The 14,210-nt window shown below is 39.4% G+C and overlaps 1 protein-coding gene across 2 annotated transcripts in view; it reads right to left on the reverse strand.

The window, feature by feature from the left end:
• Nucleotides 1-10,646, reverse strand: part of Pvf3 (PDGF- and VEGF-related factor 3) — a 59,508-nt gene extending 48,862 nt beyond the window's left edge. For both annotated transcript variants that reach the window (NM_001298777.1, NM_001103637.3), the window contains exon 1: nucleotides 8,438-10,646. In NM_001298777.1, coding sequence (NP_001285706.1) covers nucleotides 8,438-9,616 — 1,179 coding nt within the window. In that variant the 5' untranslated portion in view covers nucleotides 9,617-10,646. The remainder of the gene's footprint in view (nucleotides 1-8,437) is intronic.
• Between the last annotated feature and the right edge of the window lie 3,564 nt (nucleotides 10,647-14,210).

Here is a 14,210-nt window from a genome sequence, read left to right on the forward strand (position 1 = left end):
CATTCTGCTTTATGGAATCATATATCTCCAAAGTCTCTTTGAGACTTCCAAACAAATCGAATTAGGGATTTGGTTTTATTGAAAAGCGAAAGTGTTAAAGTGTCTGTCAGTCCAAAAAGGGCAAAACCCCACCCATATGGAAAGCCAGTTATAAGCCCTGATACATAAAACACCTTCCGAGTGCGAAGTTAATGGTCGTGATGCTCGTTTTAAGACCTCACGAGTGCATTGTTCCCAATCGGAATCCAATAAAATCGAAATAAAATTGTGTAATAAAAGGAAATCGCTTATAAATGCCGAAAATGAAATATTGATGAAACGCACTGAAGCACTGTCCGCATGTCAAGCGAACAAACCGAGCGAACTGAAGATACCGACACTGAACCTCGTTTCTCATGCATAATGCAAACGGCTGAGTGCAACTGGAGACGTTGGAAATTTCTAACGATTCCACAGACGAGAGAAAATCGAAGAAATTAATCATATATATGGTGGATACCAGGGGGTCTGCTACTGGGCTTTTCCATCCACCATATGCCAATCGAAACAATTAGACAATTTATTGACGATAGCCTGGCATTGACATTCAATTTGCCGTCTTCGATGTCTCTCAACAATTCAACAATTTCGAATGTCATAAATTGTGACGCGCCTGCAAAAGAGGAGATTTACGTGGTGTCAAACGGACACAATGAGTTAATGTCCAGCCCAACAAAACTGAAGCCCGCAACGATCAATCGCATACCGAAATGCGACCAGAAATTGAGTCATCCCCATCGCCATCATCAATGGCCGCGGACATTAATTAAATCGCATTCAAATGCAGATTTTTGTCAACCTGCCAACTGACAGAAAGAGTGAATTGACCCCCCATCATGAATATTACGCTGCATTATTTGATATTCTGAGTTCAACGGAACCCAATGCTGGCGTGGTCCAAAATTATGCTTATTGATTTAGCTGTCAAAAAGTGCATGACAATTTTTGGTTTCTTTTTCCAAACTTTGGCTATTTTTATGTGCCACTCCATTCGCTGGTGAACAGACAACTTTTGTAATGCCAAATGAGTTGAGATGCACAGTGGTCATGAATTCGTTTCCAATACAATAGCCGCACATTAATCACATTGATGTGCAAGTCACTGCATAAATTTCATGGGTTTTTAAACTGACAACTTAACTAATGTTTAAGCACTGTGCCATGATGTTTATTTAGCCATCAAATTGAATGTAGATAAATTCATTTAACTTTGGGAAAATGGATAATAATGTATCAATTCGAGCAATTCACATTATCAATTTAAAATAGGATTTGTTTCTGTGCATTTATTATATTGCCTTGTTTTTAAAGATCCTGTCCCACTGTGCAGCCCAAGAAAACTCTGTGACACTTGTCATTGAAAAACACACACACCTCGTGCACATTTTGGGTGGGTGTGTTCTCGTTCGCCGGAGTTTTTCCCTTGGCTTGGCCTGTAATCGTGGCTCTTATACTTTATACATGTGTGTAATGGGTTTGCAATTTTCAGCGACTTTTTGACACACATACCACGCTCGATCCCAAACACATATGTACATGTAAGTGCAGAGATACTAACGCACACATTCACACGGCTGAAGGGTCCCCAGAGTGGTATGACTGACTGAAAAGATTTATGTTTAATTTTTAATGACCAGCCGGGCAATGCATCAACTTCCACATATACTTCGAATGAAGACATTTGCCAGGTCACCTTTGACCTTTGCGGGGGAGCGATTACATCAAGCAGATGATGCATTTACATCAGGCACAGGTGGGACAATGCAGCACAGCAGGTGACAGCGAGCGGGTTCTAGATCCTTAAAACCCGAACTTTAATTCCCTTTTAGAGGTCCGCTTTGATTTATATGTGTGCGATTGATGAATTAGAATGCACAACTCACGCCGTCACACACATAAATAGGTTTCACATACAGTTTTGGTTTCTCAATCGCAGAAGTACAGTCACACTTCACTAAAACGATCCATCACGGGGTAAACAAATAAAAAGATTTACGGGCTGTGTTGTGTGTTTTTAGTTGTTAAATTAGAAATGGTGATGAATTTTTATGTAAAATCACTTTGTTGCTAACAAAATTTTCAAGTTCATGTTGATCAATAGAGGCTTTACCGCACATGGCACAGAAAATATGAACTTTTTTTGGTTTGGGTCATTTTTCTATGTTGCATTTTTTCGGTGTATTTTAGTTTTATGCTTACAGTTCAATAGTTCAGTTTAGTTACAGTTTTTTATTTATTTCAATGGCCTGTGAATAACAGGCGTGACCGTGACTCTTTCCTCTCTGGCGGGTAGCCCGGTTTTTTTTTTTTTAAAGCGGCTTACACGACTTTCAATTTGTCTTTTGCGGCTTTTATTTAGTTATTTATTTTCCTTCTTTTTTTTTTTGGTTAGAAAATGGGAAAGGGAAAACGGGCGGTTACGTGGAGGCGGAAATTGTAGGGCAAGCATTTCGCAATGGACTTGCAACAAACGCGTCAACAAAAATATTTTCGTTTGCTGGTCATGATTTATCGTCAACGCGACTCTTTGACAAGCGTGTTATTTTCAGCATTTTTTATTTTGTCACTTGCAAGTGTTGCGTGAAATAAAATCTAATTCCACATTCGGGTGGGGTTTTTGTAGCTATAATATTACCAGAATAACATGGCTTGATTTAAAGGTGATTCCTGCTCATAAAGAATAACATTTTAATAAAAATGTGAATACAACAATTTGAGGTGACAAAAGTCCGGATCATTAATCAGCTGGGAATGAAAGGAGTGATAGCGACAGGATAAATGAAATATAGAAATGTGTTTGCCCAAATCTCAACATTTTAAGTAAGTAAATAATTATTAGGCAGATTTATGATGGCGAGTAATGGTGCAGTGATTCAATTAAGCACATTAGCGTTAATAAGCTTAAACAATAAATCTTTTGAAAATGACACCCGTTGTATAGATATCCATTGGGTTTTAAAGGGATAATCAATTAAAATTGATTTTGTAAATGACTCAAAACCTAATTAAAGACAAACATAAATAAGGGTTATAAATCATAAATTTATCTAATGAAATTAAATTATTTTCAAAACTTTTTGGAATGCATTTTCCTTTTGCTTACATTGAGTAGATCCATGTACATATACCAACTTCAATACACATTCCACATATTCTCGAAGTTCAACGAAATTCTCTCAATTTACCACTTCAATAAAGTCTATTTTTGACACTTCGATTTGGGTCAGACTTATAAAGTTATATGGCAATTGCAGCTGGCGCAACTTCATCCATATAAACACTGGCATTAACCATAAACTAAAAGTCCCAAGAACTGTCCACAACTTCTTGTCACGTAATAAAGAATTTATGCCTTTGTTCGCAGCTTAAATCATGCCAAACGTGATCGCGGATCGTAATAGGGTTCTTCTAACTGTAAACGCACCAAGCGAATCTATCCACCTTGACCCCAAAAACAAACCATGGGTTAAAGCGACGGCTCAGCCTTGCATTTCAATGAACTACAATGAATTCTTCGTCGAGCTCATCATCGAAATCAATCACAAAGTCGGCATCTCATCACATGTGCCTTTGGTTAGCAACTAAAAAGCCCACTGACACACCGAAAGAGATGGGGCTATGCGCGGAGAAAGAGACGAAAAAAAAAGAGCTAACAGAGGCAAACGGCGAATGCATTCAACAGATTCAAAGATACATATCGTTCTGCCACTGACAAACCGTTTTCTGTCAGATTAACTAACAAACTGCTTTTGTCGCTCCCTAAATTGCCCTTCTCCCCCTTTACTCTACATGTATGAATATTTACAGATGCGGTGGGCATACTAGCAATTGTATGCATTAAACAACAAACAGGAAAAATGTAAAAAATAATTATATGAAAATATGTAAATATATTTATATTTAATTAAATATTTAATTTTTTACTTATGCAAACTGCAGTTTGAAATTAGCATAAATAAAATGCTAAGTACATACTAATATTATGGCCTATGTTGTAAGTTCGTGGCGCATGATTTATAAAGTGACGAAGTCGCTTAAAGATTTCGCGGCATTCTAAGAATTTCCAGCGCAGAATGTGTGGCACAAGGGAAACATTTAAACCAGAAAGAAAATAAAAATAGATGGGGAAGTGGAGAAGAAAGGCATAAGGCCCCAGCACATATGTAATCTGAACAGTGTAATAAAGTCATTGGAACTCGCAACTTCGCACAAGCCACCCAGCAAAAAGACAACAGCACCATTGCCAATTAGTTGAGAGAATTTATATTGCTTTTTTCGGTTTTCTCGAAGAGAGTGGGGAAATTATTTCTTGAAATTTATATTAGAAGCTGCTATAAATTATGGCGAAAGCAGAGCAAGACCCAAGACCCTTGCCGGCTTAAAAGGCTGGCAAGATCCGCCAAAAATCCCAAATACGAAGCAATCTGGAGACAATAAGCACAAGTTGTGCAATGGAAAATGTCCAAAGAAGTCGGCGGCGAACGGGCGATACTTCAATGACCGAAGGGTTGGGGCGGGGCAGTCAAGTATTTTCTTTGTGAAAAACGAAGAATTCCCCCCGCAAATGATATACTCACAACTCCTCCACTGAGAAAGCAACTAATGAATGCCCCTGGCATGAGCAAAAACAGCAGCAACAAAAATATAAAACATCACAAAATGCGATAGAGAGAGGTGGAAATAAATTGCACTGCCAATAACAGGCCAAAAAGGAAAATGTAGGAAAAGGAGTGGAAATTAGCTGAAAAATGTCATCAGCAGCAACAGCCAGCAGAAATAAATACAAAAAAAATTCAAGAACCTTCTAATACAACCAAGAAAACGTAATTAGTAAGTAAAAATAAACAATAATATATAAAGCTCTTTATTGTTTTATATGCTGCAGCAAATTAAAACACAGACTAATCTGGCATGTCTGTCCAAACTTATGTTCCAACTTGCAATGTTAAACATTTTCTCATTGGTAAGGAATTCATTGCCAACATGAGTTCAATTTGACTTTTCCTTTGTTAGCAACTGCAATTCTAGATGGCAATGTAAATATGGATTCCTTGAGCCTAATGAGTATAAATATTTCTTGTTTGATTTCAGCTGATATCTAGTTGGGCTTGTGTGTGCACTGAAAAAAGTTGTGTAGTAAGTCAGACTACTCAACATGGAATATACAAATTTTTCTATTTGCTGATTTGAATTCGACATTGCGAGTTCAGCAACTGCCTTGGTTGACTACTCTTCGAAAGCCCTGTCTCCATAATAGTTACCACTTTTATGGGCCTCCCGCTGCTTTCGAACTTCAAGGTCGTTGCAATCGCAGCGACAACCTTCAGTCGAATCGGCGGGTGGTGAACGTGGGCAATGGAGCTTCACTGTACGTGTGCGGTTTTAGATGTCACTCCTTAACCGATTCTGACAATTCGCCGCACAAAGGCCAAGCTCGCTGTGGGTTCTTCGTGGAAATGCTAAGAGAAAGGAAGGAAGCAGAAGCAACAGGAAGGAAAACAGGCCGGCAATATAGGAAAGAACGCCCACAAACGGGCGGCTAAAAGCTTACAAACAGAAAATGCTACAACAGCAGATGGAAAAGCTGGAAAAGTAGTGACAGCATTTGTGGCTCTGACAGCTTTTTCAGAAAGTGGGTGGTAAAATAGAGGGCGGTCCAAATGAGGGATGTGCATTTGGGTTTGGGAAAAGTTTTGGGCCAAAAACCAAAAGGAAAATAGCGAAGGTAAAATCTTTCAAGGCCTCTGAAGCCTTTTCTTTTTTTTTGCAACAACACAGAAAACCTTTCAGCAGCATCAAACAAGTGCCTACAAAAATTTCATTGCACATTGCAAAATTAAATCTCTTTTAACGCCAAAACAAACTGCAAACCGAAACTGAAAGGATAACATTTTATTTGGATTGGAAATCCTTTTTGCTCTGCTCTAATTTTGCATTCGCAACCAACGGAACTGATTTAAAGGATTACAAGGATTCAGATTTGAAAGGAATTTTTTATTCTCTAGTCATATCATAAGTTCTAAAATCCTTTGGACTGATGAGAAAGAGCATTAAAGAATTGGGTTTGCAAACTTTGAAATGCATGGCTACTGAAAGTATGAAATCCACTTTCATATTGATTTTTCTTTGCTCAGAAACAAGTAGGGTAATTTTAAAACAAATTGCTTTCATTTTCTGCAATATTCATGTTAATTAACAATTATCTGAAAAGGTATCATTGAAGAACTCATTAGTGAACGCTGAGACCAAAAATAAAAAAGTATTTCGAATAAAATAAAAAACCCCAAAAGCGCTGCCAATTAAATGGGGTGGTAAGTTGAGTAAATTGTAAATTGGATTGAGTCTGTGGCATGTTAACACGGCAGGTGGACTCCGAGTTTATTGGGTGGCACGCCAGAAAGCTCCCATTTAACATGTCATGTGGCGAAAAAACATGAGTAGGAAGGAAGGAAGGATGCAGTGCATCCGGCTGGAGAGGGGGGGGGGTGAATGGCAAAGGTAAATGGAACACACCAGCTATGGTGTTGCCGTCGTCATCCGCAGACATGTGTTAATTGTATTGTTCCAAAGAGAGCTGGAAAATTGGGTGGGAAAAGCGGGGCGGTGGCGCCTTGTTATTTTGATGTACCAGCGCCAATTCACCTGTCGCCCCCACTCCTCTCCTCTTCCAACTCACCTACCCTCAAAAGGAAAACCTCCAACCCTTGTGTTTTTTTGTATTATTTTACAAGCAGCTGTGCATTGTTGTTGGGCTTTGTAATTATTGTTGCTCTTATTAAGCGCATTGTTTTAGCCAAGTGTTTATTTAGCTGTTAACAATATTTCGAGTGCAGTCCGCATTTACACTTTACAATAGTCAATTTACACACACAATAGTCAACGCATGTTGCGCACTTAATTCATATTGAAATTTTCAATTATGCTTAAAATAAAATTTTATCGGTGGTGGATTAATTTCGACGCAGCATCGAATTTATTGTGAAGGATTTAAGAACATAAATTAAGCCGCAAAATTATTTATATTGCAGTGGATTATACCTCATATTTATTATGCTTTGGAAAATAAGCATTTTCGCACAAAATAATTTGATATTTATATTATTTGTTTCTAAGTTGTTGTTTTATAAAGATTGCTCTACAAAATCTGCAAAATAAATTCATGCAACTCACTGAGTTTACTTTCCGTATAATAAATTTAAGGACATCGATGCCCCAAGGATCTTAGCATGAAAGCTCATCTCAATGACAACTAAACTCAAATGTCCCCTGCAGTAAAGTCGAAATGCTGGTCCAATAAAAATAAACTGGAAGCACTAAAAACAAACTAAAGCAGAAGACTCAGGCTATTTTCATTTGCCCCGTCAGTTCGACGAACATTATTTGCTTTGAGCCAATTTAATTGGTTCTTTTTAAGGTAATTACACCAAGTCGGTTGGCACGGACACCCAGTGACCTCTGGGTTCGGTGGATCAAAGGGACGCATGAAAATGCAATTAAGGGGGGCAATACTAAAATCTAGAACCTCTGTCAACAATCCACTCAAAGCAAACATAATGGAATGGCATCCAAAAAGTGCAAATCAAATGCAACAAATTAATTGTTATTGTTGTTGCATTTTGTTGATTTTCGTTGCCGTTCTGACTGGTTTCAATTAGCCAGGCCGCCATTGTGAATGGCTAGCGGTCAGCCAAAAAGTGCCGAATTGGCAAAAGCCAGCTGCTATCCTTTCCCCTCCTCCTTCACCTTCACCGCCCCCCCTTTCAACCTTTGCCGCATTGTGTAAACATTTGCCATGAGCACCAAAACACAAAGTAAAGCTACATGTCTGTTTTTGTTGTAAGCCAAAATGCAAACGGCATTAGCCATGGTCAGTGCGTTATGCCGAGGTGAGTAATGGCAGTGCACTGCGAGAATTTTCTAGCTACGAAATGAAAGTGAGAGTTCTGGAATCAACCAATTCATCTTCACAATGATAAACGAATACAATTGCAACACAACTCATTCTAATTTAGATATTTACATACTTCTTATTTGTAGACAATCTCGATAGCTTAGATACCATTATTTGGCTCAGTGCACTTGAACATCTATTTGTTTACTGACGGATTTTCGGCGTGACTAACCATCAGCAACAAATGAAAATCATACGTGAAACCGAAACCAGAATCACAGTCTGGCCCCAAAAGATTGGTTGGTCATTTGTGGCCACAATCACTACTATCGCTGTCTGTTTATGAACGGAATCTCTTATCAGGGGCTCTCCAAGCAGCCCCACAGCCAAATCCCACATAATGGAGCAATGTCAGAGCAACAACAATGGCTAATGACATCATGAAATCGGCGGGATGCCGCAGACTTATCAGTGAATTCAGAACAATGGGCGCAATGCCAGACTCACCTCATTCTCAATGTTCCTTATGAGAGGGGTATTCCGGCTCTTCTCTCGCATCGCCAGTAGTTCTTTCTGGTGTTTCTGCTGCCTGAGATGGTGTTGGTGCTCGATTTTGTTCCACTGTTCATTGGAGAAGCCCTCCTCCGACTCGGAGTCTGAATCCTCATTGGAGTCGTCCTCTTCGCCACCGCCATTCTTTAGATTCGCATCAATTAATTGCAGTTTTGGCCTTTCGGTTCGCATTATTGTGGGCTTTACTGTGCTGGTTGTTGAGGTTGTTGTTGTCGTTGAAGTAGTTGTGATGTGTGGCTTTTTAACAGCCTCTTTTTCCCTATCATGTTTGAACAGCCAATCGAATATATTCCGCTTGCCAGCAGACTTGTCGTGCGGATTGGCCACGCTGGGATACTTGTTGCTGTTGCGATTGCTACTCGAAACTATGTCCAGTTCATCCGACTGGTCGTACGCATTGTAATCGGTATCCTTTAAATCGATGTGTGGCAACTTCTGGGTGAACAGCGAATATCTGGGCATTTGTCGGGCCAGTTCCTCATCAACGCCATTCGAGGTATCGCCATCCTCATCATACTCATCGTAGTCATCTTCGTCATCCTCATCGCTGTCCTCGTCGGAATCACTCGAGTCCACCTCCTGTCGCCAATTGGGACCTCTGGTGGTTCGAGGCTCAGCCCAGGATGGAAAGATGCCGTCCCTGTCAAAATAGCGACTGTGATTGGAGATCAGGCCATGGTGCCTGGTTGTGGGTGCCTCGGTGGTCATTAGGTTCTTGGCCGTGCTCGGTCCGATGGACAAGCGGTGCTGCTGATGACGCAGCGAGGGAAATACCCGCTGCTCCCAGCTCGCATGATGACGATTGTGATGACGCAAGTGATGCTGCTGCATGGGCAATTGGGGATCGAGGAAGGCCTTCTTCTCGACATCCTCGATCGGCGGCTGATGGTTGCCCTCCAGTTCGGCCCGCAGATGCTGTTCGTGCCGCAAATGATGATGGTGCTGCTGATGGGCCTCCAGTTGTTGCGCCTCCTGCAATTGCTGCAATCTCTGCTGCTGATGGGGACTTCGATGACCGCCAGTCGGGGCTACTGTGGTCATCACAGGTGCTCCCTTTAGATCACTGCTATTGGCCCAGACGAGGGGCACTAGTATCAGAACTAGCCAATGCATTTCGAAGATCGTTGCGTTTCACCGCGGGGATTTTATTGTTTTATATTGGCCTTTTTTTCTAGGAATACTCTGCTCTTTGTGTCGATATTTTTCACATGCGTTTGTTGGCACTTGCCTTTGTCGTTTGTTTTGTTTAAAACATTTCCCTTTGTCCCACAATCCGCAATTAATATTGTCACTTTTTGTTTTGACACTTGTTGAAAGTTAAAATAATTCGTTATTACCGGCTTAAAATGGAATATTAATTGTTCAGAGTTGGAATTAAGTCGTTTATTTTTTCGTAAATGGAATTTTAATTGTTCTCGTAAAAAATGTTTTACTGGATGTTAATTTTTATATGTCATTAAAATATTACTCGGGGTCTTTGTTAATTATACCATTGCATTTATAGCTTTATTTATGCGTTGTGTGAGATTCCTAGAAACTTCATTTAAGTATTAAGATAACATTTTATTTTTTTTTCATTTCAATATGTTTATTCTTTATTGTAATTTATAGGTATTCCATATACCGCGACGTCAATTTATTTTTTATTTATCTCTTTTTTATTGTCGTTTTCAATTGTATTTCCAAATATTAGCACTTCAACACTAATCACCACAAATCATTCATTTTTTTTTATAATATTCTTTATTCTTTTTCCTTTGATCTTTTGCCAATTTGTTCACACACTCAGTGATTAATGGTTATTAAATTCTTAGCTTTAACCAATTACCGCGGCCATAAATCCGCCGCAGAATCCGCGCGCGACTTTTGACGCGATGCCAGGAGGCAAGAAAAACACACCCACCAATCCACTCACGCACATCCGAGTATATATCTCCGGAGTATATATCTGTATGTGCGATGCTTTAGCGCTTGTTTGTGCAATGATTTGTTTGTTTTGATTTCCAGTGCCAGATGGCGGAGTTCCATAGGAATAGATGGAGATATGGCACTTCCGTTTGGCTCCGGTAAATGGTAAGTTCAGATCGCGTGGCTCCACGTAGGGGCGGACAAATCCACAGTTCCCGACGTTCAGATAACGACTGACACACGGATTCCGTATGGATTTCAGTCGCGGCAGATGCGCATTGGCAACACATGTTGCGATCCACAAAAGAGCATCTAGTCGCAACATGATGCCAGCAACATGAGGCGACAGCGGGAAAACTGAAAACTACGACAAAATCTATTACCAATCCGGCTGATCAGCCTGGAAATTCGTTAGTCTAACCAGTTTAAGAGGCAGAATATAATTTCAGTCGGACATTGTGCATGTAGCGTCATAAAATAAAATGTCAGCAGCAATCTCCCACACAATCTGGAACTTCTGTAAGTTGTACACTTCTACAAAAAAGAAAAGGATACGTTAAGGATAATGGAAACAAACATTTTAAGATCAATCCTAAAAATATTTTTTAAAAAATTTTACTATCTTTATTTAAGTTCGAATAACTGCCTAGTTAATTTAATTTATTTTTAGAAGTGTTATGTAATATATTTTTCCTTAGTGCAGCAATCATCTTCATCTGAAGCCTAACAGCAGCTTTGGCTGTACGCCCATGTCTTCTACTTTCGCTGAGTTGTCTGAGAACTTCTTCTGAAGTTGTTTAATTCTCAAGATTGTTGTGCGTTGGCTGCTGATTTTTGCTCCTCGTGTGGGCAGTGGGCACAGACTTCATTCATTACATAATAATAATAATGAGATGGATTTTTATTTCCACCTCCAACACAGATCTTCTGTTGGTTTTACCGAACCACAAAATGTGTGATTTCCAAGAACTCTAGACTTTAATATCCTTGAACGGCGGACAAGTCGCATTGAAGAACAAATTTTCCAACTAATTGCCATTAAACGAAATGTGTATAAAAACGAAAAGGTTTCCACCCGTGAGTCACCGATTTTAGAACGAGTAAACTTCTTAGCATGATCATAAAAAATGTGGCCCGTCCTAAGACTGATCGATGATAAAAGAGTCGAGAAAAAAGAAGGGGTTGGAGCCTGAAATGAAGACTTAAAGAACATTTTATTATTCTCCTAACCATATTTCCATAGCCGGAAAATTGATTTTCAACGCTGGGCGTGCAAATAGGATTTGTCAGGCGATCAATAAAAGATATGTGAGGTTCCCACTAAATCAAAGATGATACGATAGCTGATTATAGCGAATTATTGTTGATAGATAGTCGCAGTGAATTAGTTCTTCAGGTTCTTTATAGTTATGTTCTCTCCCTTTGTCGATCTTTAAATACTTCCCCGTCCCAAAAATTTTTCTTATGGCCTTTCTTGTTTGATTTTTTTAAGCTCCAAGGCAAACAAGTTTCGTTTTCTTTCGTTTGAAGATTGTAAAGATTGTTATATCATTGTTTGATGTGTGTACATTGTGTTTGCTTTGGGGTGAGTTTCGGTAGGTGATAAGCTATAAAGCCACATGTGCGATTTGCTTATAAAAGCCTATAGAGGGTGTTGAATCTAACGCTCAATTTGGTTACGTATGATTTCAGACAATGAGGCATGGAATCTTGTAAAAAATAAAATTAGTTTGCCCAAATATATACCTACATCTAATCTTATAGCATATATATGTTTTTTAAGAGAAGTTATTGATTATTATATCAGTAACGTTTCGGTAAACTCATATACAATTAAGTTTATCAAAAATATCAGGCATCACATATGCGCCCACAACCCATTTTTCGGGGTTAAGCCCCTAAGCCAAGTTAAGTCAACTAATTTGCAACATTCTCAACTTCTCAACAAGTTTTCAACGACGACTCCCCGAAAACTAAGTCCGTGCAGCAGTAAGAGGCAATTTAATAATCATGAGGCAATTTACATTGCACTTCACTTCAGTTGAGCGCGTCCCCAACTTCGACCGTTTTCCAACCCTTTTCCCACAGCTAATGAAATCATTTACAGTGCTCGATAGGGCGGTAAAAAATCATCAAGTTGCTAATTAGGTTGACTAAAATCTTCAGCGAACTCAGCGACTCAAACTTTGTGGTATGACGATAGCGGGTTAAGGCATTAAAAGCTACCTTATCTTTAACCCATGCGAAACTTTTTTATCTTATGATTTCTGTTATTCGGGATACACGGCTATGAAAAATATTAATAATTTTTAATAATATGTATATCTTATTATTATCTTATTATTAAATTATAAAAAATATATAAAATTTATCATGGTAACTAATAAATGCGGCACTTTTTTGAACAGCATTATTAGAAAAATTTAATCTCTTTTGCCAACGGGAAAATGTACTTGCCCTTTGGGGCCAGACAGTAATTAGCATTTCCCGATCGACCTAATCAATCAGGAAGGGGCGGCGGAAAAGGGGCGGGACTGCAGGTTAAATGCCAATAAACTTCCAGGAAAAACAATAACAGAGCAAAAAACTTAGCAAAGTCAAGAGCGATAAACAAAGTGAAGTGAAAGAAGGGGGAAAAGTGGGTGGAGGTGAGTGGGTGTGGCAACTTTTGGCTCAAATTGTTTTGGCCGTTGTTGCTGTGATTGTAATGGATGAATTTCCTTGGCTTAGCTGCTGGGCAATCTATAAGATACAGATACAAACCTGGTAGTCAGGCCAAGAAGAACATGGAGTTATTTTCTTGGGGGCGTCGTGTTTTGGGGGCGTGTCTCCGACAATTTTCAAGTTGATATCTTCACCAAGTGGGCCAGCGTGTGCAGGAATCCGGCAAAGGAGAGTCATGAACAAACAGACTAAGTAAGCGATTGCCAGGGGAATAAAATGGCCAAGAAACTAAAGGCAACCGAATTGAGGAAAAACCGGGATGGCATAAGGGGTTACAAAATACTTTGTGCTCTAGCTAACTAGGTAAACTAAAAAGGAATTTGTAAGTTAGATGGCCACTTCAACTTAATAACATCAATTTGCTAGTTGCAGTTTTTCAGGTGTGATGTCTTTTTTGGGGATCGGTTGGGCAAAGTAGCCAATGTTTTACAACAACTCAAATTAACTAAATCTTTTTTTTTCTATAAAAACTTTGATATCTTAATGTACTTTTTCCCACATTTTAACTATGTGTATTTGTAATTCTAAAATGAAGGAACCCTCAATAATTCAGCGTAGCGCGATTTAAAGGGGAAAACCATTGTCTTGTTTTCTCGACTTCCTTCCAGCCACTTTTAGTTCCCATCAGTCTTCACCTGGCACACTTTGTAGCAATTTTTTATGACAAATATAACCCCAAAAGAATACCAGAGCGCACAATGTTGCCCCAATCGCCATACAGCCACGCCCCCTCTTGAACCACCCACATGCGACAAGGAACTGGAAAACACACACACACACATAAGTGCTTTGTATGTATAAAAATATATGTAAGTGTGATTTTCCTCCTAGAAGAGGGCCAGAAACAAATGCCTTTGCCATTGAAGACGAGTTGCCATCATCGGCGGTGCTGGTCTCCCCCCCCCCCCGTGCATCCTTTGCCTCGTTAAAATCTGTGAAAAAATATGTCTGGCTTTCCTGTATAACGGGCGATATCTGTAGGGTTACAATTTCCTTTCTTTTTTTTTTTTAGTGGTGCTGTTGCAATGCCTCTGGTTGTTGCTGTTGTTGGCTTGTTAACAACACCGGGAGGCAG

This window comes from Drosophila melanogaster, chromosome 2L (genome assembly GCF_000001215.4).
Source record: "Drosophila melanogaster chromosome 2L".
NCBI lineage: Eukaryota > Metazoa > Arthropoda > Insecta > Diptera > Drosophilidae > Drosophila > Drosophila melanogaster.